The following is a 27,371-nucleotide window of genomic DNA, read 5'->3' on the forward strand; positions in this document are numbered from 1 at the left end:
TCATGAAATGGATGGCGGCCTTCCTTAGATACCACAGTGCAATATCGCTGTTGCCCCTAAGACAACGCTGGGATGAGGAGCAACACTGACCAGTCACAGACGCCAAGTTGGATGCTGCGCTATAGGGCCCTACATGCGTTCCCAGAAACGCTCGCTTCTGGTTAATACAGTATTATGTAATGCAAAGGACATACCTTACACCAGCTAGAATAAACAAATACTTTGCTCGCACTGTCGCCTGCCCGTGGTGTCGCCTGGTAGATGCAGACTTGTTACACATGCTGTGCAACTGTTCGCATATCCAAGAATATTAGAAATCAGTAGTGAAGACTCTGACCCGCTGCGTGGAATGAATAATCCCTCTGGATCCTTCACCTCTATCGTAGAAGCAAACACCTCCTGCTTTATTGACCTGGGGCTGGTGGTGGCGAAGCGGCAGATCATGAAGAGATGGAAATCCCCTGAATCCCCACGGACGTTGGCCTGGCGATGCTCCCTACAAATATGGACTAAGGCGGAGAGTGTTGCATTGTGCCGAGATGACACAGTAGGCCTTCGCAAGATAGTGATCGCAACAAACTGGGATGCAATCCTGAACGGGGATGCACTACATCCTGATAACGTTGCCGACGGCGAAGCCCCTGAATGAGATACGACTAGCAACCATTATAAGCGCGCACACTCAAATGACAATCCTTACGTGCCTCTTCATGCGCACTCCCCTGTTCCAGATGGTAAAAGGCGACCGAGATCTATTCAGGTGGGGCTGAGAATTGCTCCAGTTACTGCAAGCCTCTCCTGTTTTCATTTTCTATGCCCCATCTGTTACTACCCGCCTCCCAAGTTGGCAGATCAATTTACAGTTACTAAGTTATAAATACCTAGATAAGACACTACTAGAGACCAGATTTCCGTGTACAAAAGTAGCTACATAGATTTGGAACATGCAGAATTGCTGCATATGCGAGTGAGCCTCATATTTACATTACCATACATATGCTTAGGCTACGCACTAGTAGACTACCTGAAAGATGTCCAGCGGAAGCTACTGTAATAATATGCAAAATATACTGTAAATGTCTACCTTGTTACTGCATAAATGAACAAAACTTTAAAAACTTAATGAAAAAGATTGAAACAAAAAGGTGAATGTGTAAATTACTTACTATGATCTTCTTTATTCTGATTTTTCTCCCTTATCCAAATACTTACTAATGGAGTTGAAGGCTCTACCTACAATTATCATCTGTCCCTATCCAAGCTTCCTTCTGTATCTACAGATGCTAAATGCACTCCACCTCCTCCCATATAACAACCACTCCTGCCACTCCCACTTTGAGTTATTTATGTAAGCCCATAGACCGATCATAGGTGAAAGGGCAAGGGGAGGGGCAAAGGAGGAACGTGTATACTGGGACGAGCAAGAAAATGGGAGCAATGAATATTACTGCTTAGTTATTCACACATTACATCATCTCATTCTTTGTTACATTCCTTACTAATTGAAGATATACCAAAGCTGTATATCTTCATCACGATTTGCAAAATTAGGCAGGAATGCTGTTACAAAGGTATTTTACTATGTAGACTCCTGAAGAACAAAAGATGACATTGGACTAGTATACAAAAAATACCTCTTGACGCCGTTTTTGCAAGAATATTTGAAGCCAACATTGACCCATTACCTTAGGTTAATTCCAGTTGGTAATGAAAAATGAACGTAAAATAGAAACACCTGACCAGCACATTCTGCCCATGAAGCAGCAATTCAGGTTGAATGAGTCTGAATAGGATCTGGGAAAACCTTTCCCTTTTTCTAGTATGCCAAAGAGTTTACAATCTTTATCCAGTGGCTCAAAGTTTGTTTAAGAGATTTGCAAGCCCCCTTTGCGATAACAAAATGAATAAACAGGCAGGCTATTTCTGTTCTGCTGATAAATTACATTATGTGTATTTGTATAGCACATAAGGAGGATATCCTGGGACTGAATATGTGTACAAACATCTTTATTGCCTTAACCGTATCTATTAGATGTAACATTAAATCTGATTTTAAGACTTCTTAGTGGATTCCCAACTGGATTACTTTAGTGAGAGAGACCATGAAGAGGTAGCCAAGACTTGTCATTTCAACCTCCCTGCTGATAGACTCAGATGATGGTAGGTGGCTAACGGAAGTAGAGGTTGACGTAAAGGGAAAGGCCCTAGAGACAGGATCCATTCCTTTGCTACTGTCATGAGATGCTGCAGGAAAACTCAAGGCTTCTTGGTCAATGTGGGAAAACAAGACCCACTCTTTGCCCACTCTCGGAATCTTTACTAAGACTTGGAGAATTAACATTGTAGGATCTGCTTTAATGATGACCCCCGCTTTTTGCTGGTGTCATTATGTTTTTCTAACTAGTCTGACTGGGATCCTACTAACCAGTGTCTGTGCTTTCTCCCTAAATTGACATGGTGAGTACTTGGGTATACGTCCGGATTGTCTACTGGTGTACCCAGATAAGTCCCCAGTATATGTTACTAAGTTAAAAGGGCATACGTGCACCAGGGGTCTCCCATGGGCTGAAGCATGTAATATGCCAACTTTTGAGAGACCACTCAAATTGTGACTACAGGCCTTGCATTCAGCTTGTGTAAGCTGGTGCTAGCACCAATTACGACAGATATACTTTTTTCTTATATCGGAGGTCACTGCACTTAAAACCTACAAGTCACCCAAAGGCAGGCATTTCAATCCTGAATGCAGGGTGCTCTGTTCTAAGTGTGAGGGTGCCCTGCATGAACTGGGCACCCCTAGAACCTTCTGAGTCTATTCTCTCGGGTTGTAAGTGCATCAGCCATTATAACATATGGAGTGGCCATGTGTCATTATTCCATCCCACTGTGGGGGACTTAACTGGTGGCAACAATAGGGGTTCTTGACCCCCAAGGACACTCAGCAGCCAAGCGGACTTTATACCACACTTGCTCCAGGAGACGTGTTTGCAGAATGGTTGAGAAAGCGGGCAGGTCCTCTGCTGAGGGGGACTTACAGGTGGTAACAGGAGGTGCTCTTGGCCCCTAACTATTCTCAGCATCCAAGGGAAATTCATTTGGGGTGGTGATTATCCACCCACTCACGGAACTCTGGAATTTGGTGGAGTTTTTCGGTAACTCTGCGGAATTCCACCCAGGCCTAGCAGATCGACAAAAAAACAAAGGTCCGCAACACGCTGAAAGAGGCAAAATAAAGGTCATAAGTGAGCAGAAAAAAGTCCGAAAATGAGCAGAACCCAGGCACCCACTCACAGAACAACTCAGACACACATACGCTCTCTCACCCCCCCACAGAGACATTTGTACACTCACTCACTCTCTCTCAAAGGTTATGGGTTACAGTTAGGAAATAACTTTTAAAAAACATGGAAATTCACTGGAAAAAACAAAGGTTTCAGGGACGTTATAGTTAGGAAATGAAATTATAAAAGCTTCTTAGAAATTCACTGAAAAAACAAAGGTTACCGAGATATTATAGTTAGGAAATTCATTTAATGAAAAATACAAAAGTTACAGGGGCTTTATAGTTAGTCTCAGATTTCACTTGTACAAAACCATAGGAATTCAGCAGTTAGTTACCCGAGCTAACTTAAGCTTACACCCCCATAATGCACTGATTATGACCTCATACATCACTCATGACATGTGATGCCATCATCCACAAGACTACTCATAGCTCATGTACCTTCTCATACACCCACACAACCACTCACATACCCATTTACAAACCCATACAAATATGCACCCACTCTGTCATGCATAGAGCCACACACACTCGTACAGGTATTTACACAACCAGTCACTCACCCATACACTCACCCATACAGATACTTGCTTACCCACTAACTTACTCATACAGATACTAGCACTTGTACTCAATCACCTACTCAATCACCTAAACAGTCACTGAGAGAATCACGTAGTCTCCGATCGAGCCTCTCTCACACTCACTTACCCATACAAGGACTCACACACCCACTCACTCCCCCTTACAGCCACTCACACACCCACTCACTAACCTTTACACCCACTTACACACCAATTGAAACACCCATAAAGCCGCCTATGTACCCTCACACTCACCCATACAGACACGCATGCACCTGCTCATTCACCCATACAGCCACTCATGCACCCTCTCATTGACCATTTAAAGCAACTTATACACCCACTCGCTTGACCATACACTCACTCACTCATTCAGCCATTGACACAGCCACTCGCTCACCCATACAAAAACTCTCACAACCACTCACTCATCTATACAGTCTCTCACACACCCTCATCCATACACCATTTGCGCTCCCACTCACACAGCCACTTACTTACTCACCCATACAGCCACACACACATGGAGTTACACAGACACTCACTTAATCTATGTTTTCAAATAGAATCACTCAGTAGTACACAAAGTAAACGAATTTAACTTTTATGATACCATAGCATATATGTTTAACAATCAGAAACTTTTAGAAAACACTCCCAGTCACTGGATGATGTTGTTAGCGATCTCATCAGTGATGCCATTTGAGATGTCCTAAGTGATGTCACTGACCATGTCATATGTGATGTAATGTGCGAGTTCAAAAGCAGTGCATTGAGGGGGTGTAAGTCATAGTTAGCTCAGGTAACTATAACTGCTAAATTTCTATGGTTTTGTACGGTTGAAATTTGAGCCTAACTATAAAGTCCCTGTAACCTTTCTGTGAATTTCCAAGGTTTTTTAAATTCTATTTCCTAACTTGCGACCCAGTAACCTTTGTTTTTTTCAAAGAATTTCTAAGCTTTTTTAACCCTTTAACCGTGGCGGAAATTCCGCAGCACTGCCGGCGAAATAAAAGGTGGGCGTGGTTCGGACGGCCCCCGGCCATTCTCCGCACACGCCCACCGTAACTTAGGACGGCCGCCGGCCATCCGACGCTTCCAAGGGGTTAAATTCTACTTTCTAACTAATAATAACAAAAGGATTTTTGGGGGTTAACCACCCACTAAGGACATAAACGTGAAGTACATTGATGAATAACTTTTGCTGTGTATGGCACTCCCGAGCTTGTAATGGCATACAACCCTCCACAGTGTGGTTCTTTTGTGCCAGACAAACAGTGTGTTGGTGTCTATTATCTTCATTTATTCTATACATTAATTCTTTACGTCATACAGATTGGGTCTGGAGTCAAGAAGAACCGCAAAACATGGGCCCCTGGACTTTTGTAGCACCAAGGTTCGAAAAGCAGTTGGCACTTAAGGTATGTTTTTCCTTTGTAATGCCCTTTACCAACGTAGAAAAAGCCTATACCTTTAAAGTTAAAACATGTTATATCATGTCATCACTGTCTGTTCAATTATAGTTTCTGTTATCAATCTTTGTGTCATCAATATATAATGCATTTTTCTGCTTCTCTGACTGCAGTCAATTAAAATAAGGGAATCACTAGTCATCACTTAGCCGTGCCCCCTTATACGGTTTAATTTCTTATGACGAATTAGTTTGTTTGTCGTCTTAATACATGCTATTTTCACATTCATATTGTACATTATAGCCTCTTCTCAAACTATACCCATTATGCTAATTAAAGAGCCATGTCTTGTGTGACAGAAAAGTTCTCTGTTATCACATGGACCTGCATTCAATCAACTGCTACCAAACTGCCTCATTGTTCTTGTGGTTGCCATTAGTGGATAATCAATCAAAGAGAGAGGATGGGACTAGGAGAAATTTAAGGCCCAGCACCCATGCTCCCATCCATAAGTATGCATGCAAAGGAGGGTAGCTGTTCCTATAGGAAAGAGAACAAGGTGCAGTTGGAATTTATTGTGAAGAGGGGAATCTTCCTTGTCGAAAGATGGAGGCCTCACACACCCAAGTGGGTGGCATTTTTCATCATAAGGCTTTGCTCCTCGTGGGGCCGGCTCTGCAATGCCCCAGGTGCGTCGCAAGAGGGCTGTTTGTCAGAGGTCTTCTCTTTTTGCCGTATTGATGGGTGAGGGTGTGTGGAAGTAGGGTAGTTTATCTAGTGAGATGTGATTTGAAAATCTGCCTAAGAGGTACCATTTGGTTTTAATAAGAGGGTCCCCTTGGTAAGGTTAAAAATGAAAAGGTGAGTGCTGGCAGTGGGATATTATGGACCATGACAGCCTCACATTGTATCTACAAAGGTCGACATGTTTCATGCCTAAGTGGTCCAACAGGGATTTTTGGTGTTTCTTCAGGACCCAGAGGTAATGTAGCCCTACCCTACAACAATAAAGGATATTTGACTGGGTTTGAAATGATATATATAGATAAAACTGAAGTTCAGTATACCTACGTACATGGTTGCCTCTAAGATGCGCGTGAGCGGGCGCGCACACTTTTTTTAGATTTCTCTCCACGCAGAAACTTACAAACACTGCGCACCCGAAAGGATTCTAATGGACTTTTGAAAGTGCTTAATTGGTGCATTTGAAATGCAGCCATAGTGATTAAACTGCACTGCTGAATGCATTTTTAAAGACGTGTTTTTGTCTTTAAAAATGCTAATCGAGGAAGGCACTGAAGGGAAGATGCAGCACATTTTGTGATAGCATTGCTTCCTTATTTTGGTAGTTTTGCTCATGTTAACACTGTCTGGAAAAAGGGTTCACATTATCAGTACCAGCTCAACACCCAAATGCAGCAATAAACGGAAAGAGGACCAGTCAACCTTCTGCAAAGGTCCTTCCGCTGTGGGACAATGTGTGTTGCCGTATTTTTAGTTACTTATTATCTGTTTACGCTAGAAACAAACGTTTTTTTGTTCAAATCTGCAGATTACGCAGCAGATGATGGATTATGTGGCAAATGCAGAAAAGTATGCAACTGCAACATCGTATAAATCCAGTGGCCCTGCTTATAGTCTACAAATGCTTAGGAAAACCTCCAAGTACTAAAATTCTTTGCAGTGCTCTTTCTGATTTCTAATTAAAAAGACAATTGTGAGGGAATCAACAGATATTTTAAATCACATTTGTAATTCTATAACGTTATGCTCACTGGTTATGAGCTTTTGTGCACTGTACCAGTTATGGTGTGAAGCCAAGGGAAATTACTATAGACCTGATTCATTCACTGGTAAAAGTTATGTCCAAGGACATACATCTGATCTGTTTATTAAAAAAAAGTTATGACAAAGTCAATAGCCCTAGCTTGATTATTGTAAAAAGCATTTGTTAAAGCCAATAGGCCTATACTGCGGATTGTTTTAGTACGTACATGGAAATTCGCAAGATTACTGTAGTAGGCAAGGGTTTTGGTATTGGCGAACGACTCAAATAAACTGTGGACATAGGTTGCGCAAAGATGATCCTTGTTAGGCCTTCGTAGGGGGGATTTTTTTCAATTTTTTAGACAACTGTAATTTTGTATATATTTGCAATTTTACTGATAGTTGCCTTGTAGTAAAGTTTATGCGCAATACATTTGACCTTCCTCTATTACAGTGATGAGCCAAAGACAAATGCTAACTGTTCTGATCGGTTCATTGGAAAAAGTTATTTCATAGGTCTGATCTATCTCTTATGATAGGTTCTGACACAGGCTGTAGACCTGATTAATTTATTATGAAACACACGTGTTAAAGTCAATAGGCCTTTAAGGGTGGATTGTTATTGCACCCTGTTAAAGCCTGCAGACGTCTTTTGTTACATGAACTCACATAGAGGAGCTTTTAGGCAAGACGTTGTGTTAATTACCCTTTGGGCAAAGCTTAGAGCTCCACGATTTGCTCTGTAATAATTCTTTCTAGAATCTCTTCCAAAGGTTTGACAGGTTTTGGCCCTGATTACGATGTGGGCCGGACCTGCATCCGCTTTACACCATTGCTGGAAACTAACCATCCGACCATGGGTCGGTGCTTCCGCATTCTCAATTAAGATGCGATCGCACATAGTGCGTTCGGAAACTTCCATTTTTCAATGGGAGCTTATGCAGCGGGCTGAAAACGCCCGCAGCACAAGCTCCCTTTGAAAATTGAAAGGTTATAAACTTACTGCAATGTGTGGCAGGTGCTGTGAGGTCTCTGCCACACTGTGCAGGGATGTTTGGGGGGCATCATTGGGGCCCCCCTAGGCACAAATGCAGCGGGCCAGGGAATATGAGGGCCATGCAGGGGGCCCCCAAAGTCAGTTTTCGTCAACCAATCCCATGTTGGAAAGGCCAACATGGATTGGCTTTTGGAAACCGACGGTGGAAATGCCGTCCTAATGGGATTATGGTGCCTTTCCGACTGAACCGAGTCGAATTCCCTAGCCATTTTAAACTCCTACCGCCATCATCCTAATGCGGTGGTCGGACTTTATATTGACCATATGGGGCAGAAAACTTTCCGCCAGACATCATAATGAGTGCGCCAACTGCACGATAGATCTCATCCATCCTAGGATCAATAGCATCCTGTATTTTTCTAGCGCCTCATGCAATGATTCAGATGAGCCCTCTACTACAATGCCTAGAGGTCTAGAGGAAGCAGGTCCCTGGCAGCTGGGAAAAAAGTTGACAATCACAGTCAGCAATCCAATCAGTTCCATGGTAGCACCAGTCAGAAAATGCACTTAAAGGAATCCAGTCCATCTGGCATGTCCAATTTGAACACTAGTTACAGATGCTTCTCTTCAGGGATGGGGTGCTCCCATGGGTTATTTAAAGACTTGATGGACTTGGCCAGAAAAGAAGAAGACTTATCATATTAACCCTTCTGGATCTAAGAGCAGTCCATCTGGTTCTGAAATTATTTCTTCCTTCGTTCACAATAAGCTCCCTTGTTCAGACGAACAATACAACAATGATATATTACCTGTACAAGCAGGGAAAGAATCATTGTAGAGCTCTGTTCCTCGAATCACAAGCTATCTGGAAATGGCTAATATCAAGAAACCTAAGCATCGCAGCTGTTTACTGAATACACATTCAAAATATAGAAGACTCATTAGTTCTATATTTCTAGAAAATCACTACTAGGTTCTCAATGATTTTCTCACGGATGCAAGAAACTAAATTTGCCCAGATTATTCCTTCTGATTTTACCAACCAAGGTTCGAAATGGAATGCCCTTTTGATAGATGGGTCAAAGAAATTTCTGTACACATTTCCTCTAATTTCACTGATACCAAGTGTTCTGATCAAGCTTGTCTTGGAATGATACATTACAAGACCACTATGATAATGATAACACCAGAATGGACCGACAGTGGTGTTCACTGCCTTTCTACAGCTATGCAAATGACTATACAGGTTACTGCCTTGTAGACAAGATCTCCTGTATAAATATGGGGGCTGAGTACTACATCCTAACTTTTCATTATATATCTTAGCGGCCTGACTCATAAATTCCTGCAATACGGACATCCAAATCTACTGCAGGACTCTATGAACATTCTGCGAGAAGCCAAACATCCTTCCAGCAGGTAACCTTATGCCTTCAAGTGGAATAGGTTCTGTGTTTAGTGCATTCAAAACAACCATAGTCCCTCCACATGTCAGGAAGAAGTGTGAATTCCTTATTTACGTTATATAGAGAAGTTTGGTTTACAATTATCATCCCTTAAAGTGTACCATGCTGCAGTAACTTCCTATAGGAAATCTCTGTCACAAACCCCTTTCTCTGGAATGCCTATGGTCAAGGATTTATTTAAGGGAATTGAAAAAGTGTTCCCTCCCACTAAATCATCTTCTGCTCCATAGGAACATATTATAATACTTTACAAATTGCGGGATCTTCTTTTGAACCCATTAACAAAGCCTCATTACGACCTACTACTAACTGTAGAGCTAGTGAAATACATGCCTTATGCGCTAAAGAACCATGTACGGTGTTCTAGAGCAATAGAGTAGTAAAGCGAACCAACCACATTTATCTTAGTACTGTGATTTCATTTCAGATTTTCATGTTTACCAGACAAGTTCTTTCCCTACTTATTTTACCAAATCTTTAGACTCCTGCAGAGAGAACTTTTCATGCGATGGATGTATTAAAATTTTACTTAGAGTAAACGAAAGAGATAAAATCAGATCATCTGTTCCTAAATTATGGTTTTCTGATGACAAGTTTCCCCACAACAAAACAATCCATATCTAGATGGATATTATATTTTATATAATTATCTTCTTAACTACCTGGAGGGCCTCTGCCTGGTAGACTTAAGGCACATTATACAAGAGAAAGAGCTTAAAAAGTAGCCCTTTTTGTGGAATGTTCCCATTTCATAGACTGTAAAGCCACCACCTGGAGAGTTGTACACACATTAACTGGATCTGGACTCCAGGCAGATACTCAAGAAGGGCAAGCTTCCCTGAGGAACTCTTTCAGCTGATGGATGAAACTGTTTTCTCTCTTGTCCGCCTCTGTTGTGGGATGGGTGTGCTATTCTATTCAGTACTTATGACAACTAATGAGGATCACCTGGAATAGAAAGCTTACTTTCCTGTAAGCCTAGTTCTATTCCAGGAGAATCCTCATCTTAGTCATAAGCAACCTTCCCTTCTTATTACTCATAAAAAATGAGACCTAACTGTCACCTGTGGGGCACAATGGGATCTAGTGAGGCCCTTAAAGGCACAGTGCCAGTTTTGTACTTGTTGCATTGCAGCCTATTTGCAAAAATTTCCTTCAATAACTTTCCTTTTAAAAAAATAGTTTTTTGAAAGTATTTCTGTGGTCACTTTGATTTTTTAGTGACTGTTGTATTGAAGTGGCTGCTTTATAAAAGTGAAAAGTAAACGAAATTCTATAGATTTAGTATGTTAGACTTTTAGAGGATATATTTTAATACCCAGTGGCATTCGCCATTGGATATAGTTAAGAACATGTTTCAATGGGAAAAGACTTTTTGCTTTCCTTGTAACTTTGGTTAAAAGGAAAACAATCTTTGATGAATCTTCTAAAATCTTTGGGAAAAAAGTACCATCTACCTCAGCTCCTTCCTGGAATGTTTTCAGATGATCTGTCAAGTGGGGGCAGAGAAAAATGTCCCAAAATTCGTTTTCCCCATTCATTTTTCCATAGGGAAATTGAAGAGCAATAGGGCAAACACCGCTGAACCGAAATACACCAAATTTGGCTCAAAGCTAGGTCTTTGTCCAGAAAGGGTGCTTTTTTGGGATTTGGTGTAAATCTGTTCAGTATTTTTTTGAGAAATTAAGCCTAAAAAATATATATTTTCCTCTGCTGATAGATTTCAACGATGTGGCGGGAGCCATCGTACAAATCTGGACTCTGTCCCCAGCCCTGGGGATAAAGATAATGAAATATATAATGGGACAGGGTAGGGTTACCCTGCCTCCCCCTAGGCCTAATTGGTGGTCCCAGAGGGACACCCCAGGGCCAAAAACTTATATATTTTTTTATTTTACTGCTAATTTGCAGTGGATACACAGATCTGTACTCATTTCTTTTTAAAGTGCAGACTCCAGCGCACTAAAAAAAGAAACACCCTGGGGTGGGCCAGGGTCTGGGGAGCTGCATATTTCATTATTTAGGGGAGGGGGGTACATGCCCCCCTCACATAGCCTGTAGGAGGCCCCGGGAACCCCATCCTCATTGGCCGACACTAAATTAAAGGGGAAGGGACACATGGCCCCCCTCCCTGAGGCTCCTGGGCCCCATGGACAATTTTATGTTGAAGGGGAGGGGAGCATGTAGCCTCCCTTCCTAAGAGTCAAAAGGCCTTGAGGATCCCATCCCCTGGGTTGCTATTTTAAATGTAGGAGCGGTCATGCATCTGTGGAAAAGTAAATTTTGCCATGTTCTGTGTCCCTACGTGTCATCCATCATATGTTATGTGTGCATGATTAATATGCATATGTTATTCCCCATGTTTGATTAAAGACGCAATTATAGTTGTGTCCACCTCTAGTATGCCAGTTTCCAGTTCTCGTGAATACTACGAATATCAGGCCTATGTAAAGCTACGTTGCCACGTTTCTCAGTGTGCACGTTATTTCATTGTAAAGTCCCCGTTTCTAGGCCTCAAAAGGGCCCGGACACCAGATTCAGCTCCTGTTCCCTGAAGCCCTCGCTGAGGAGCGATACAGCCCCCACCTGTATCCTCGACCCTTCACTTACTTCCTGCCTTACAGTGCCCGGTTCAGCCTGGCTCTGCCTCTGAGTCTGCCAAGAGTATGTTATGATTCGAGTTATCAGTTAGTCCTCCTTCTCTGCATTCCTAAAGCTACTGAATCGCATCAATAGTTTCCGTCATTGTCTAGCTTTTACGTCTCCATGTAAGAGAAATACTGCATTTAATGGTCATTTAATATTCTTCATCACGCACTACATGTAGAATAATGCATGCTCCAGTCTTAGAGTCTGTTAGCCTTTCCCCTCCTGACTTCTAGTTTATATCAACATGTTCCCTAAACATCAGATACTAGATACTGCTTAGGTACATGTCGCCCTGACTCTCCAGACTTCAGTCTCTGCTCCTAGCACAGAGTTCATAGCCCCCAGCTTCTCCTAGTGATACGTCATTGCCGGTTTGCGCGCACCATCAGGTTAGAGGTCCCGGCTCCTCAGGTAGCCCCCTCCATGGTTTCCGCCCCATTCATGACATATTCTGTTACGTTTGCATCACATGTCTATGTATACGCCCTGTTACACCTCTTTTCACCCTTATCTTTCGCGACTGCTACGCGTCATGCCTTCTGCTCCACCCACTGCTACGCCTATTGCAATGTAATGCTATGTGTTTGCGCTATGTATATATGCTCATGTACTGTTATTAAAAGTTAGCTAGCCTTGTCCCGATCCCGACCCCGGCAGCTGCCATTCTGTTCCCGTGCAGGTTGTCCTGTTCCTGTCCTTTATGCTATATTAAACCTGCAAAACTCCTACTACCTCGAATCTTGACTCTTATTTATTGAGCTATCTGTTATTCATTTATGCATTCAAAAATAGGGTATTATTTATTTATTTACCACACATCCCCCTACCCTAGCCTGGAAAGGCCCCCAGGGACCTCATCCCCCGGGGCAGGATCCATTGTTTGGTCCGTGGCTTCCACCTGGCGGGGCAGCAAAAACAGGACCACACATTTTTTTCCAGCCCCACTCTTGCAAGCAGGTAAACCGGGATTGCTCCACCTAGACAAAAAATCCAGCCCCAGCTGCAACCAGGATAGGTGCATACATGGTGGTCCTGGGGCAGCTGCCAATGTTGTTTATTGTGAATGCTCAGAGTAGGCACCAACATTAGGCTCCGGGAGATCGGGGCTCTGGGGGATCCATTCCCCGGATATGTAAAGGCTCAGGGCAGGAGGGCCTCATGTCCCACACCCCTTTATATATAGTTCGGGATTGGGGATGTGTCCCCCAGAATTAGCGCTTGAAGGTGGGGAGTGCAAACCGACCTCCCCACTAATTAAAAATAAAGAAATAAAAATAAAGAATTGTCGACTCCACCCAAGATCAGTGCTGGCAGAGGAGCTGTGGGGCCACAGTGGCCCTGAGGCTCCCCTGGTGGCCTCCAACAAAAAATAAGGATCTTTGTGTCCCATGTGGGTACACGACACCCAAAATAAAAACATATGAATAATAAATGAGTGGCAGAGGCCTCTCATTTATTAGTCACTGCTCGTTGAAGGAGCGTCCCTTAATGCCATGTGAGCGATCTGTAAACTTTTCGTTTGAGCTTGGTGAGGTCCAAGAAGGGGCAGGAGCACCATCAAGCATTGTTTATGTTGTTGGGGGGCTGCAGGGCGTGCACCAGTTCCCCAGCAACAGTGGAAAAAAACAGTCATTTTCCTGGATTATTAAATCTATGACCCCAGGAGAACATACTATATTTTTTAAAGCACTCTTTAGCTGGAGCTCTATACGGTTCAAGTAGAGTACAGAGCTCCCTTGTGGTAGGTTCTATGGGTACACTTTGCAGCTTGAAAAATGGTTAAAAAAATAAAAAATGGAAATTAATTAATTTAATTTGTTTATGACAATCACTTTAATTAAATATTGTACTGTGCGAATTATTGAAATATACATTTCACTGTAAATATTGGCCATTTTTAACAAAGTGTGCTTTATAAATGTGAATATTCTGATCCCTTCATGAAGCCAATAGCCCCACTTTTTTATATTTTGGTGTGCCTTACTTAAAATGACACCCAGGATATTTTGGTGTTCTTATCCTTTGATAAAGTCAGTAGGTGTGCCTTACTTAAAATGACACCCAGGACCTGCACTGAACACCTGTGCAGTCCATTGCTCGGGCGCAAAGGGGGTGAGGTAGGGCAATCCCGGCCAATCTCACTCCATGCATGGCCAAAGGCTGTGCCTAGGGTTGGCTGTTGGCGAGGGGTTGGCCGCAAGGCTTGGCCGTGCCTTGCCATTTACTGATAATTACCTCCAATATTACATCACTCATGACATGTTCTACAATATCATTGATAAAATGACCGTAACATCTGAAATTAATCATTGATGACGAGACTGTGTATGGTGGGAACACTCTAGTTATTGTTACTTTAGGACTCAAGTTGAAGTTATTTGAGATAATTATAACTGGTGAATATTAGTGTTTTTTATAGTTTAAACAATATGCTTTAATGGACATTTTCACCTAACTATAATATCCCTTTAGCCTTTGATTTTTTCAGTGAATTTCAAAGTTTTTTTTTTAATGTAAAGTAAGATATTATTACCATACCTAACTATAACGGCTCTTTAACCTTAGTTTTTTTCAGTATATATATATATAGGCAGAGGAACCTTTCCAATCTGTCAGCACAGCGCATTGCATGTTAAATGACTCGCTTTCACGAATCGGATCCTACTAAGGAAAATGACATTATCTCCAAATATCTGCATTAGCTGAAAAGAAAAAACATTTTTGCACAAAGGACTACTAAGACCAGCATGCAGTGTGGATCAATTAAGAAACTAAGCCGGTCCCACATATGGTAATCAGTAAATGAGCATGCGTGATAGAAGCGCATTTCAGCCAATGCAGGAGAACGCCTCTGAGGAAGTGGTACTTGGGCCACAGAAACGCGTCAGGCGAATATAATTACCCGGATGATGGCGAGAAATGCTAAAGACCGTCGAGGCAACGTGCTGTGGAGTGCACCCTGGAAAGCTGAGGCAATTGGATTATAAAAATTTGACACGGGGGCCTTCCCGTGCAGGATGCACCGGCTCAGACAAGCGAGCGGCCAAGGCAGAGGAACCTTTCCAATCTGTCAGCACAGCGCGTTGCATGTTAAATGACTCGCTTTCACGAATCGGATCCTACTAAGGAAAATGACATTATCTCCAAATATCTGCATTAGCTGAAAAGAAAAAACATTTTTGCGCAAAGGACTACTAAGACCAGCATGCAGTGTGGATCAATTAAGAAACTAAGCCGGTCCCACATATGGTAATCAGTAAATGAGCATGCGTGATAGAAGCGCATTTCAGCCAATGCAGGAGAACGCCTCTGAGGAAGTGGTACTTGGGCCACAGAAACGCGTCAGGCGAATATAATTACCCGGATGATGGCGAGAAATGCTAAAGACCGTCGAGGGAACGTGCTGTGGAGTGCACCCTGGAAAGCTGAGGCAATTGGATTATAAAAATTTGACACGGGGGCCTTCCCGTGCAGGATGCACCGGCTCAGACAAGCGAGCGGCCAAGGCAGAGGAACCTTTCCAATCTGTCAGCACAGCGCGTTGCATGTTAAATGACTCGCTTTCACGAATCGGATCCTACTAAGGAAAATGACATTATCTCCAAATATCTGCATTAGCTGAAAAGAAAAAACATTTTTGCGCAAAGGACTACTAAGACCAGCATGCAGTGTGGATCAATTAAGAAACTAAGCCGGTCCCACATATGGTAATCAGTAAATGAGCATGCGTGATAGAAGCGCATTTCAGCCAATGCAGGAGAACGCCTCTGAGGAAGTGGTACTTGGGCCACAGAAACGCGTCAGGCGAATATAATTACCCGGATGATGGCGAGAAATGCTAAAGACCGTCGAGGGAACGTGCTGTGGAGTGCACCCTGGAAAGCTGAGGCAATTGGATTATAAAAATTTGACACAGGGGCCTTCCCGTGCAGGATGCACCGGCTCAGACAAGCGAGCGGCCAAGGCAGAGGAACCTTTCCAATCTGTCAGCACAGCGCGTTGCATGTTAAATGACTCGCTTTCACGAATCGGATCCTACTAAGGAAAATGACATTATCTCCAAATATCTGCATTAGCTGAAAAGAAAAAACATTTTTGCGCAAAGGACTACTAAGACCAGCATGCAGTGTGGATCAATTAAGAAACTAAGCCGGTCCCACATATGGTAATCAGTAAATGAGCATGCGTGATAGAAGCGCATTTCAGCCAATGCAGGAGAACGCCTCTGAGGAAGTAGTACTTGGGCCACAGAAACGCGTCAGGCGAATATAATTACCCGGATGATGGCGAGAAATGCTAAAGACCGTCGAGGGAACGTGCTGTGGAGTGCACCCTGGAAAGCTGAGGCAATTGGATTATAAAAATTTGACACGGGGGCCTTCCCGTGCAGGATGCACCGGCTCAGACAAGCGAGCGGCCAAGGCAGAGGAACCTTTCCAATCTGTCAGCACAGCGCGTTGCATGTTAAATGACTCGCTTTCACGAATCGGATCCTACTAAGGAAAATGACATTAACTCCAAATATCTGCATTAGCTGAAAAGAAAAAACATTTTTGCGCAAAGGACTACTAAGACCAGCATGCAGTGTGGATCAATTAAGAAACTAAGCCGGTCCCACATATGGTAATCAGTAAATGAGCATGCGTGATAGAAGCGCATTTCAGCCAATGCAGGAGAACGCCTCTGAGGAAGTGGTACTTGGGCCACAGAAACGCGTCAGGCGAATATAATTACCCGGATGATGGCGAGAAATGCTAAAGACCGTCGAGGGAACGTGCTGTGGAGTGCACCCTGGAAAGCTGAGGCAATTGGATTATATATATATATATATATATATATACACAAACAAAGTCCTGTGAGACTGGCTCACCGCGCGTGTCTCTCCTCCAGGTACAGATCTCTCAACACCAAAATTCAGTGAGATAAAGTGCTTTATTTTCTCCTCACCATCAGCATGACGCGTTTCGGCTGTGAAACCACAGCCTTGATCACATATATATATATGGCGGTCGCCAGTAGGTAGTTATAGTTAGAACCTAGTTTCCATAGGAAATCCGCAACATTCTATTTGGTATAACTTTGGCGCCGGTTGACAAATCTTCACGAAATTCTCCAAGAAGATGGGGCGCTCTGCTCCTATCCGAAAGTTTCGGGGTGATTCGTCAAGCGGGGGCCGAGAAAAAAGGGGGGTCCCAAAACGTGTTTTCCCCATGCAATTTTCCATAGGGACCTTTAAGTAAGACTACAGCCCGAACTGCTGAACGGAATTACACCAAATTTGGCAAAAAGGTAGAGTTTGGTTCGCAGATCAAGCTTTTTGTTAAATGGTGTAAATCCGTGCAGTAGTTCCTGAGAAATTCAAAAGTAAAATCATAGATATATCTATGGACGAACTAGGGTACGCGTATCCTCCGAGGATCATACGCGTACCCTTACAAGCACGAGCAGCATGCTAATTGGCTGTCAACTGTCTGTCAACACTCCAAACCAGGAAGTGTTGGCAGCCATCTTGTGTCTCGGTAGAACCGAGGCACAAGAAAACTGAAAAACAAGTATGCAAAGGGGGCAGGGTAGAAACACCCTGACCCCCTAGGCCTGCTCAGGGGGTCCCACAAGAATTTTTTTTTTTTTAAAACACGGGATGCGCGGAGGATACGCGTATTCCGCGGGGGAAAAAAAACCACGAAGCCTGACTAAATTGTAATTAGCCACCGGGGGCCAAGTCCCAGGGGCAATGTGTTTTATTATAATGGTGGCCCCGGGGACCGCCACCCCCCCGGGGCTTTAACATTAGGTATGCTGGGGGCTCATGGCCCCCCCGCAGCCCCGGCGACCGCCACCCCCGGGGCTTTAACATCATGTATGCAGGGGGGCTCACGCCCCCCCTGCAGCCCCAAGGACAACCCCCCCCCCCGGGCTTTTAAATGTTGGGAGGGGGGCCGCGCAGCCCCCCTCCTGGAGCCTTGTGGTGGCCATGGGGACTGCCACCCCCCAGGGCCGGCTCCTGCAGTGTCCCGGGGTGCCTACCCCCGGCACACTGTAGTTTGTCCCCGGGCTACAAGTGGCCTGGGAGGGGGGCCAGGCGGCCCCTCTCCCCCAAGAAAAAAATTTAAAACAGCCCCGGGGGATGGGGTCCCCGGGGCCATAAGAAGGCGCAGGAAGGGGGCAAGGCAGCCCCCCTCCAAAAGATAATTTTTTTTTAAAAAAGGCCTTGCCCCGGGGGATGGGGTCCACGGGGTTGAAAAAGGAAAAGAAGGGGGGCTACACAGACCTCCTTCTTAAAAGTAAATACAAAAAAAACGGGATCGGGGAGGATGCCACGCCCCCTCATTGCACCTCTCTGCAAACGCGCCCCCTGGCCCGTTTGCAGAGGGGGGACTCATTCTCCTTGAATACTGTGGGTCCTAGCCAGCTAGCCCACCAGGAACCTCCAGTATGCGCCAGGGGCCTGCGTTGCAGAGAGGTGTAATGAGACCATGCCCCTTTTTAAAACCTCTCTGCAATGCAGCCCCCTGGAGGTTCCTGGGGCTAGGTTCCTGGGGCTAGTTGGCCCCAGGGACCCCCAGTATGCAAGGGGACTTAATCCCCCAACTTAGAACGCGCTACACGCTATTAATTCCCCAACTTAAAATGCGCTACAGGGCGCGTTTGCACAGTGGTGAAGATAGGGGGCGGGGCTTGAGGTGATATGTGTGCAAACATTCCCTGTGGCGCATTTTAAGTTGGGGAATTAATTCCTCTTCAATCCAGAGGTCCCTTAGGGGGCAACTAGCCCACCAGGTACCTCCAGTAAGCGCCACGGAGCTGCGTTGAAGAGTGTTGTAAAAAGGGGGCGTGGTCTCTGAACACCTCTCTGCAGTGCAGCTCCCTGGATTGCACTGGGCAGGGCGATGGCAACGACGGTGGCGGTTCGACGTCACGCCTGGTTGAGGACCGCCAACTTTTCGGCCGATGTCCAGTCCACTCTTCTGGACATGCCGTTCGATGGCCATCGCCTCTTGGGCGACAAGGCACACCATGCGCTTGAGCGTTTCAAGGACTCCAGGGCTACGGCCAAGTCCTTGGGCCTCTCGGGCCCACGCCAGCAATCGGGTGCCTTTCGTTCCTTTCGTGGCCACGGAAGGGGCGTCCCCACACGAGCTGCCAGCCACGCACCGCAGAATGTTCAGCAGAGCGGTGGTGGCCGTGGAAACCGCCGTAACGGCGGTCGGGGACAGCGGCGAGGCCAGTCCACACCTCCCTCCGCAGCACCTGCCGCAAAACCTTCCTAGTCCGTGTTTTCAGGCCCATGTGGCGCCAGTGGGTGGCAGGGTTCGCCATCACCTCTTCCACTGGCGCAATGTCACGTCGGACGGGTGGGTGCTGCAAATTGTCCGAAGGGGCTACTCCCTCCCCTTCGAAGCAACCCCTCCAGCCATGCCACCGCAGTGCCACCGAGTATCGGGGGATCATTTGCGACTTCTGCAGGAGGAAGTTACGGCCCTCTTGGCCAAGGGGGCCATTGAGCGCGTTCCTGGGCCAGAAGTAGGGTGTGGTTGCTACTCCCACTACTTTCTGGTACCCAAGAAGGGCAAAGGGGGCCTCCGCCGTATCTTGGACCTACGGAACGTCAACGGCTTCCTCCGGAAGGAGAAGTTCAAAATGCTGACACTAGCTCAGGTCCTAGCTGCCCTGGACCCAGAAGACTGGATGGTAGCGTTGGACTTGCAGGACGCTTATTTCCACATCCCCGTCCTGCCGGGCCACCGGCACTACCTGCGGTTCACGGTTGGCCACGAGCACTTTCAATTTACCGTGCTCCCCTTCGGCCTTACCAGCGCCCCACGGGTGTTCACGAAGGTGATGGCGGTGGTCGCAGCTCATCTGCGCAGGTTAGGGATTTCAGTCTTCCCCTACCTCGACGACTGGTTGTTGAAGGCGGGCTCGCCCCAGACAGTCGTCAGCCACCTCCAAACGACGGCAGACCTCCTGCATCAGCTGGGGTTCTCCATCAATGTGCCAAAGTCACACCTGTGCCCCTCTCAGAAGCTCCTCTTCATCGGAGCGGTTCTCGACTCGGCGCAGTTTCGGGTTTATCCTCCCGAACAGCGGGTCCGGGATATTCAGGCTATGATTCCACTCTTTCAGCCTTCATCCCGGGTATCGGTCAGGTTGACGCTGCGGCTTCTGGGGCTGATGGCCTCCTGCATCCATCTGGTGCATCACGCTCGGTGGCGGATGCGGGCTCTGCAGTGGGACCTGAAGTTTCAGTGGGCCCAGCATCAGGGCAACCTTTCCGACCATGTCCTGACCTCGGAGGGCACTGCGAGACAGCTGCAGTGGTGGCTCAGGGACCGCGATTGGGTCAGTGACAGATCCCTCTCCCTTCCCCAGCCGGAGCACGTAGTTGTGACGGACGCGTCCCTCCAGGGCTGGGGAGGCCATATGGGAGAGGCGGAGATCAGAGGCCTCTGGTCTCCGGCGGAGTCCCGGCTCCATATCAACCTCTTGGAGCTGCGGGCGATTCGTCTAGCACTGAAGGCATTCATCCCCTCTGTCCAGGGGAGTGTAGTGCAGGTGTTCACGGACAACACCACCGCCATGTGGTACTGCAACAAACAGGGCGGGGTGGGGTCGTGGACACTTTGCCAGGAGGCTCTGCACCTCTGGCAGTGGCTGGAACAGCAGGGCGTGACCCTGGTGGTTCAACACCTGGCAGGTTCTCTGAACGCCAGGGCGGACGAACTCAGCCGTCGGTGCATGATGGATCACGAATGGCGTCTGAATTCGGACGTGGCGCAAGGCCTCTTTCAGCAATGGGGAGAGCCTTGGTTGGATCTATTCGCCACCGAAGAGAACGCGCAATGTCATCAGTTCTGCTCGTTGGAATTTCCAAGGCAGCACTCGCTCTGAGACGCTTTTCGTCGCGAGTGGAGTTGCGGTCTGTTGTACGCCTTTCCGCCTATACCACTTCTGCCCAGAGTGCTGAAGAAGATCAAGCGCGACCAGGCCCAAGTCATCCTTGTGGCTCCGGACTGGGCACGAAGGTACTGGTATCCAGAACTACTCAGTATGTCAGTCGATCCCCCGGTTCGTCTGCCTCTTCAGGAGGACCTTCTGTCGCAGCAGCAGGGGACGGTCCTCCACCCGAACCTGTCCAGTCTCCACCTCCATGCTTGGAGATTGAGCGGCGACAGTTGAGGCCATTTGACTTGCCTCCTGAAGTCTGTAATGTCATTCTGGCAGCCAGGCGTCCCTCCACTAAGTCGGTATACGCCTGCAGGTGGAACAGATTTGTGGCATGGTGCACAGCAAAGGCTGTGGATCCTCTTGCTGCCCCTCTTTCGGAGGTTCTTCTCTTCCTTCTTTCTCATGCCCAGCAGGGCTCTGCTCTGGGCACTATCAAGGGCTACCTTTCTGCCCTTTCAGCCTTTCTAAGGCTGCCTAATCAACCTTCTTTGTTCAAGTCCCCTATTGTAAGTCGATTCCTGAAGGGCATCACACACACTTTCCCTCCTGTTCCGTTTGTGATGCCTCAGTGGGACTTGAACCTTGTTCTTACGTTTCTGATGTGCGCTCCCTTTGAGCCGCTTCACAACTGTCCTCTTCGTCTTCTTACCTTGAAGACTGCCTTCCTGGTTGCCATCACCTCTGCCAGGAGAGTGAGTGAGCTCCAGGCTCTTTCTTGTACTCCTCCTTTCCTTTCTGTCCATCCGGACAAGGTTGTGTTACGTACAAAGCCATCTTTCCTGCCCAAGGTTGTCACGGCCTTCCATATCGGGCAGTCTATCACCTTGCCCACCTTCTTCCCGCCACCGCATCCCTCTAAAGAGGAAGAGCGGCTCCACCGTCTGGACCCAAAACGTGCGCTTTCATTCTACTTGGATCGCACACGCCAGTTCCGGGTGGATGGCCAACTCTTTGTTGGTTACGTGGGCGCTAAAAGGGGAAAGCGGTACACAAGCGGACCATCTCGCGGTGGATCATCTTGTGTATCCAGGCATGTTACTCCTTGGCTAAAAAGGAGCCCCCTGTTGGATTGCGGGCTCATTCCACCCGGGCCACGGCTACTACAACTGCTCTGGGCCGGGGTGTGGCCTAGCAGGACATTTGCCAGGCAGCTACGTGGGCCTCGCTGCACACGTTTGCAAGACACTACTGTCTGGACAGTCCAGTCCGGAGGGATGACTTCTTTGGCCGTTCCGTCCTCCAGGACTTTCTGGTGTGATTATTGGTTCGCAGACCCACCACCGGGGTTGGTATTGCTGGGGTATCTATTCTAAGGTAATGAATCTATCACTAACGTGTCTCTTTTAGATGCACAAGTTACTACTTGTGTAACGATATATCTGTAAGAGACATTAGTTAGTGATAGATTCCTTACCGCCCACCCATCCTCCCCGTTCTGCGAACCGATATCTAGGGTTAAGGTCATCCCCTTTCGGGGCCCAAGTTTCATGGCACCAGTGTTGGTTCTATCATGGCTCTGCGTATCTGGCGCGGAAAAGCTGTGTATCAGAACTGAAGTCAGCGCGCGTGGGCGGCGTCTAAGTACTCCGACGACGTCATTCCGGCGCTAACGACGCCGACGACGGACGCAGAGCCGCGGACGACGCCTGCCGGCGCGCAGGGGTATTGCTACGCAAACATTTTCCGGATCCAGTCTGACGCCTGGGGATATTCTAAGGTAAGGAATCTATCACTAACTGATGTCTCTTACAGATATATCGTTACACAAGTAGTAACTTGTGCTACTAGCTTAAAACATATGTAGTTACTCATAAAGATACTATTGAGACAGTCATTCACTCACTAACACACCCATACACACATTCATCCACCCAGACAGTCCTGCACTCATGCTGTCTTCAAAACAGATACAAACAGTGAGTCAGTCATTCATTCATCTGTGCGCTAAGTAATACCCCCCACCAAACCATACAGACACTCATACTGATACTCAAAAAACCAACTAATAACCCATATAGACACTCATGTAGCTACTCACCAACCCATGCAGCCACTTATACACAAAGTGAGACACTGATACAGATATTTACATATTTAAACATTACTCGCTAATACATGTATTCACTAAGATACACTTAATAAGTCAGTTATACAATCAATTTTACAAAAAGAAATCATCCATTTAGACACTTATTTACCAAGTTATTCTACCATCGACCTTTAGATATACATATATAAAAAATATTTATTTTTCAGAAAGAACCACATTCACTGGATGATGTCATCAGTGATGTCATTTGAGATGTCATCAGTAATGTCATGAGTTATGTCACTGACCATGTCATGAGTGATGTAATATGTGACATCATCAGCAGTGCATTGCGGGCTCGCGAGGTATAGTTAGCTGAACTAACTATAACGGGGGAATTTCAATGGTTTTGTATGAGTGAAATGTCCAGCTAACTAGAACATGTGTGAAACTTATGTTTTTTTTCAGTATATATATATATATATATATATATTTATATATATATTTATATATATTACCTACTGGCGGTCGCCAGTAGGTATATATAGTTAGGATTTTTTCTCTATGGGATTTTTGAAAATTCTATGTCTAATAACTTTGGCGTTTGTGGACGGAATTGGCTGAAATTTTCAGGAAAATGGCACATTTTGTTTCTGAGCAGCCCTTGAAAATTTGGGGGGGTTCGTCAAGGGGGGGGCCGAGAAAAAAGGGGGGTCCCAAAACGTGTTTTTAACATTGAGTTTTCCATAGGGCGGTTGGCCTCACTTTTAGCCCGAACGGCTGAATGGATTTGCATGAAACTTGGCAAAATTGTAGGGACTGGTAGCCCGATGTGCCTTTTGTAGGTCTCAATATATGTGCTACAGTGGATTTTGAGAAATTAACGTTTAAAAAAAGATATATATCTGTAACAGCGGACCGGGCAGCGCTCCAGGACGCGTACTTTTCGCGCAACGGAGCTTTGTGAAGCGAAGCTGATTGGTTCTCCGGCGTCTGTCAACATTCCAAACAGTCCGTAGCGGCCGCCATCTTGTCTCTCGGTAGGATCGAGAGACAAGAGGAGGCGAAAGCGAAAGGGCAAATGACCATAAGGGGGAATAGTAGATCCTCGCTGACCCCCTAGGTTTGATGTGGAGGTTTTAAAAGGGCCCCGCGGGGCAAAAAAAAAAAATAATAATAATAATCGAACGGCTGAATGGATTTGCACGAAACTTGGTAAAATATTAGGGACTGGTAGCCCGATGTGCCTTTGCTAGGTCTCAATATATGTGCTCCAGTGGATTTTGAGAAATTAACGTTCAAAAAAAGATATATATCTGTAACAGCGCTCCGCTTCGCGTAACGGAGGTTTGCGACGCTGATTGGTCATTCTGTCACTGGGCTATAGTTGGGCTACATCTGGCTGATATTTGGGCTACATTTGTTTTTTTTCGTCTCTGGCGGCCATCTTTGGGCTACATTGGGCTACATTGGGCTTCATTGGGCTTCATTGGGCTACATTGGGCTACATTTGGGTTCCAACATATATATAGGCCAATGTAGCCCAATATATATTTTTCAAAGTTAATTCTCGTAAAAACCACTGGAGCATATATCTTGAGACATAGCAAAGGCACATCGAGCTACCAGTCCCTACAATTTTGCCAAGTTTCGTGCAAATCCATTCAGCCGTTCGAGCTAAAAGTGAGTCCAACCGCCCTATGGAAATGAAGGAATGAATGGGTAATTTGTAATTAGCAAATAGCTCATCGCAAACTAGGAATGGTAAAGAATCGCTATTTATTCCTTAAAGTTCGCTATTTAGGAAATGCAAAAAACTTTGATGATACATATGGCGGTTCATCTCTAACAAGATAAGAAGCATAGGGATAGATTTATGATGACTGGCGCATCACCAGGGATGTGTTAGTCATTCTGTGCCGCTGTTCCGTCACCTATGGTGTGCTGCATTTACAATGCGGCGCATCATGGGGCAAAAACAGCACAGATGCGTGATGTATCTGTGCCGTAAAGGTGGCGCATTGCTGGAGTTGTATCGCAAGTGTGATGAAGCTCCAGCAAGGGTCGGGGGTGCCCCTGTCGCAGGGTTTCTGTTCTCACACAGAACTGTGGACAGAGGATTGGAACCTCGGCGAATTAGGGTGTCCCAAAACTCACCTTAGTAATCAAAAACCCCTTAGCAAGCTAGGTACAGTGTCACATTGGATATAACAAACTCTCAATGTTTAGACAATCCAGAATATGAACTTATAGTACCTCAGGATACGTGGAACTCATGAACAGTCGGTCGTTATATATTTCTTAGAAACCAGAACATGGAGTTAAGAAGAACACATGTGTATTTGAAATGTTTATTTACTAATGCCGTCTTCTCAGGCGTAGTATCTTAGATAATACAAGTACACATATTATCAGTAGCAAAATTACCAGCATAGTTACTAGTACATAAAAAGCGAATGGTGACAGTATGTTAACATGCTGTAAATGAATAAGAGTTAGCAACACTTATAAGCAGCCGCGGGCCGTGGAGGGAGTTACGGTGGGGCAGGGAGGCGGGGAGGGGGAGGGGCAGGGTGGAGAGGGCTCCACCCTGCTTCTCCCCCTCCCCGCCTCCCTGCCTCACCGTAACTCCCTCCACGGCCCGCGGCTGCTTATATCTCACCCTCCCTAATACACATATTATATTATTTGCTAAGAAGGTCTCTTTGTGTTGGTTTAGGGCGTGCCCATACTTTAGTGTCTTAGATTTGAAGGAATCACATCAGCATACACCAGCTCTCTCTTCATGTGAACCGCATCAAGTGTTGTGTATGTGTGTTCGGCAAAGCAATATAAAACCCGCCTCATGCCCAGAATTGGCAGAAGTTGCACTTATGTTATGAGTATGAAGTCGTGGAGATCAGACCTCATAACAATTCTGTATCGTGTTGTTCTTGAAACTTTAGCACTCGCTGTACAGATATAGTTTAACAAGCAAAGCAGATAGTAGAGCAATAACATATTATTCTCATGTAAACTACGATGAACTACTAGGTTGAAAGGTAAAGCAACAACTAAGTGTCGTGTGCAGAAGTTGCAAAAAAGGAAAAATGGCGTTTAAACCGGTAATGAGCCCATGCTAACTTAACACGGTGTAAAGATATCCAGGACGTAGATGACACCTCCCCATGATCCGGAAACGAACTGAATAAGATAATAGAAGTGCCATCTCATGAGAGCAGATTGCAAGTTTATATGTGGACGGTCCGCAAGGTAAAGCATTAAAAACTAGGAAAATTTAATGCTAAAGAAAAATAAAACAGCCAAGTACTTTATCGAGTCTTAAGCCAATAGGCAAGGTAAATAATAAAAACTTGACAAATAAGTCAATGAATTGTCAATGAAATGCTAGTACTCAGCATATCAAACATGAAAAAGGTCTATGACATAACTGTGTATGCAAAATAAGCTGCAACAGCCTCCAATAGGAAGTCACCGTCTTCATCCGAAAACAGTTCAGCCATCCAATTTAAAAGCGGAAAAGAACATACGTGCTCTCCCAGCACCGGATCCTCTATCACCATCAGAGGACAGCTCGGTGGGTTTTCAAGAAAGCTCTGTTCCAAGAAAGACTGTGTTGCCGCCAGTAAATTCCAGGGACCAATTAGTCCATGCATCAATGCCACAGCCATAATCCTTTCGCCAGGACAAACCAACTCGTGAGTAATGATAGGAGTCATCAGCTGATTAAAGTCGACGTCAGGAGAAACCGGTCCGCAGAGACACAAATCAATGGCCCAATCGAAATCACAGGTCAGGCAGTGAAATACAGGCTGGACACAGGTGAAGTAGGAGAATCGAAAAGATAATCCATATGCCGTGCTTAATATCGCCAACGGCATTGTGCCATAATATTCTAGCATGCGATTGCGGAACAGTGTCAGCAGCTGCAGGGCGGGAGGTTGCATAGGAGGGACATCCATATTTAAAAATGTAAAAAAGCACAAGAGCGTCCGCTGGTAATGCAAGTAAAAATGGCAATCCACGAAGCAGAGTGGAAAAAATCGAATGAAAGAAAGCAGGGATGACTCTAAAGATTTTCTCAAATGAAGTCACGAGACCACTGTTAACAACTTTAAAAAAGTGCGCCAGGGCCTTTGTGGAGGATGCGTTAGATATAGTCCGAACCATCTTGCTGAAATGGAAAGGCAAATCTGAATTGAAAAGGGTCTGCACCTCTGTACGGGTGTTCGCTA

The 27,371-nt window shown here is 45.6% G+C and overlaps 1 protein-coding gene across 1 annotated transcript in view; it reads left to right on the top strand.

The window, feature by feature from the left end:
- DHTKD1 (dehydrogenase E1 and transketolase domain containing 1) overlaps positions 1 to 27,371 on the top strand; it is a 1,484,612-nt gene that overhangs the window by 1,408,647 nt on the left and 48,594 nt on the right. Inside the window, exon 16 of the mRNA XM_078674167.1 lies at positions 5,203 to 5,288. Within this exon, the coding sequence (XP_078530293.1) occupies positions 5,203 to 5,288 (86 nt within the window). The remainder of the gene's footprint in view (positions 1 to 5,202; positions 5,289 to 27,371) is intronic.

The sequence above is a fragment of the Lissotriton helveticus genome, chromosome 1_1, assembly GCF_964261635.1.
Source record: "Lissotriton helveticus chromosome 1_1, aLisHel1.1, whole genome shotgun sequence".
Lineage (NCBI taxonomy): Eukaryota > Metazoa > Chordata > Amphibia > Caudata > Salamandridae > Lissotriton > Lissotriton helveticus.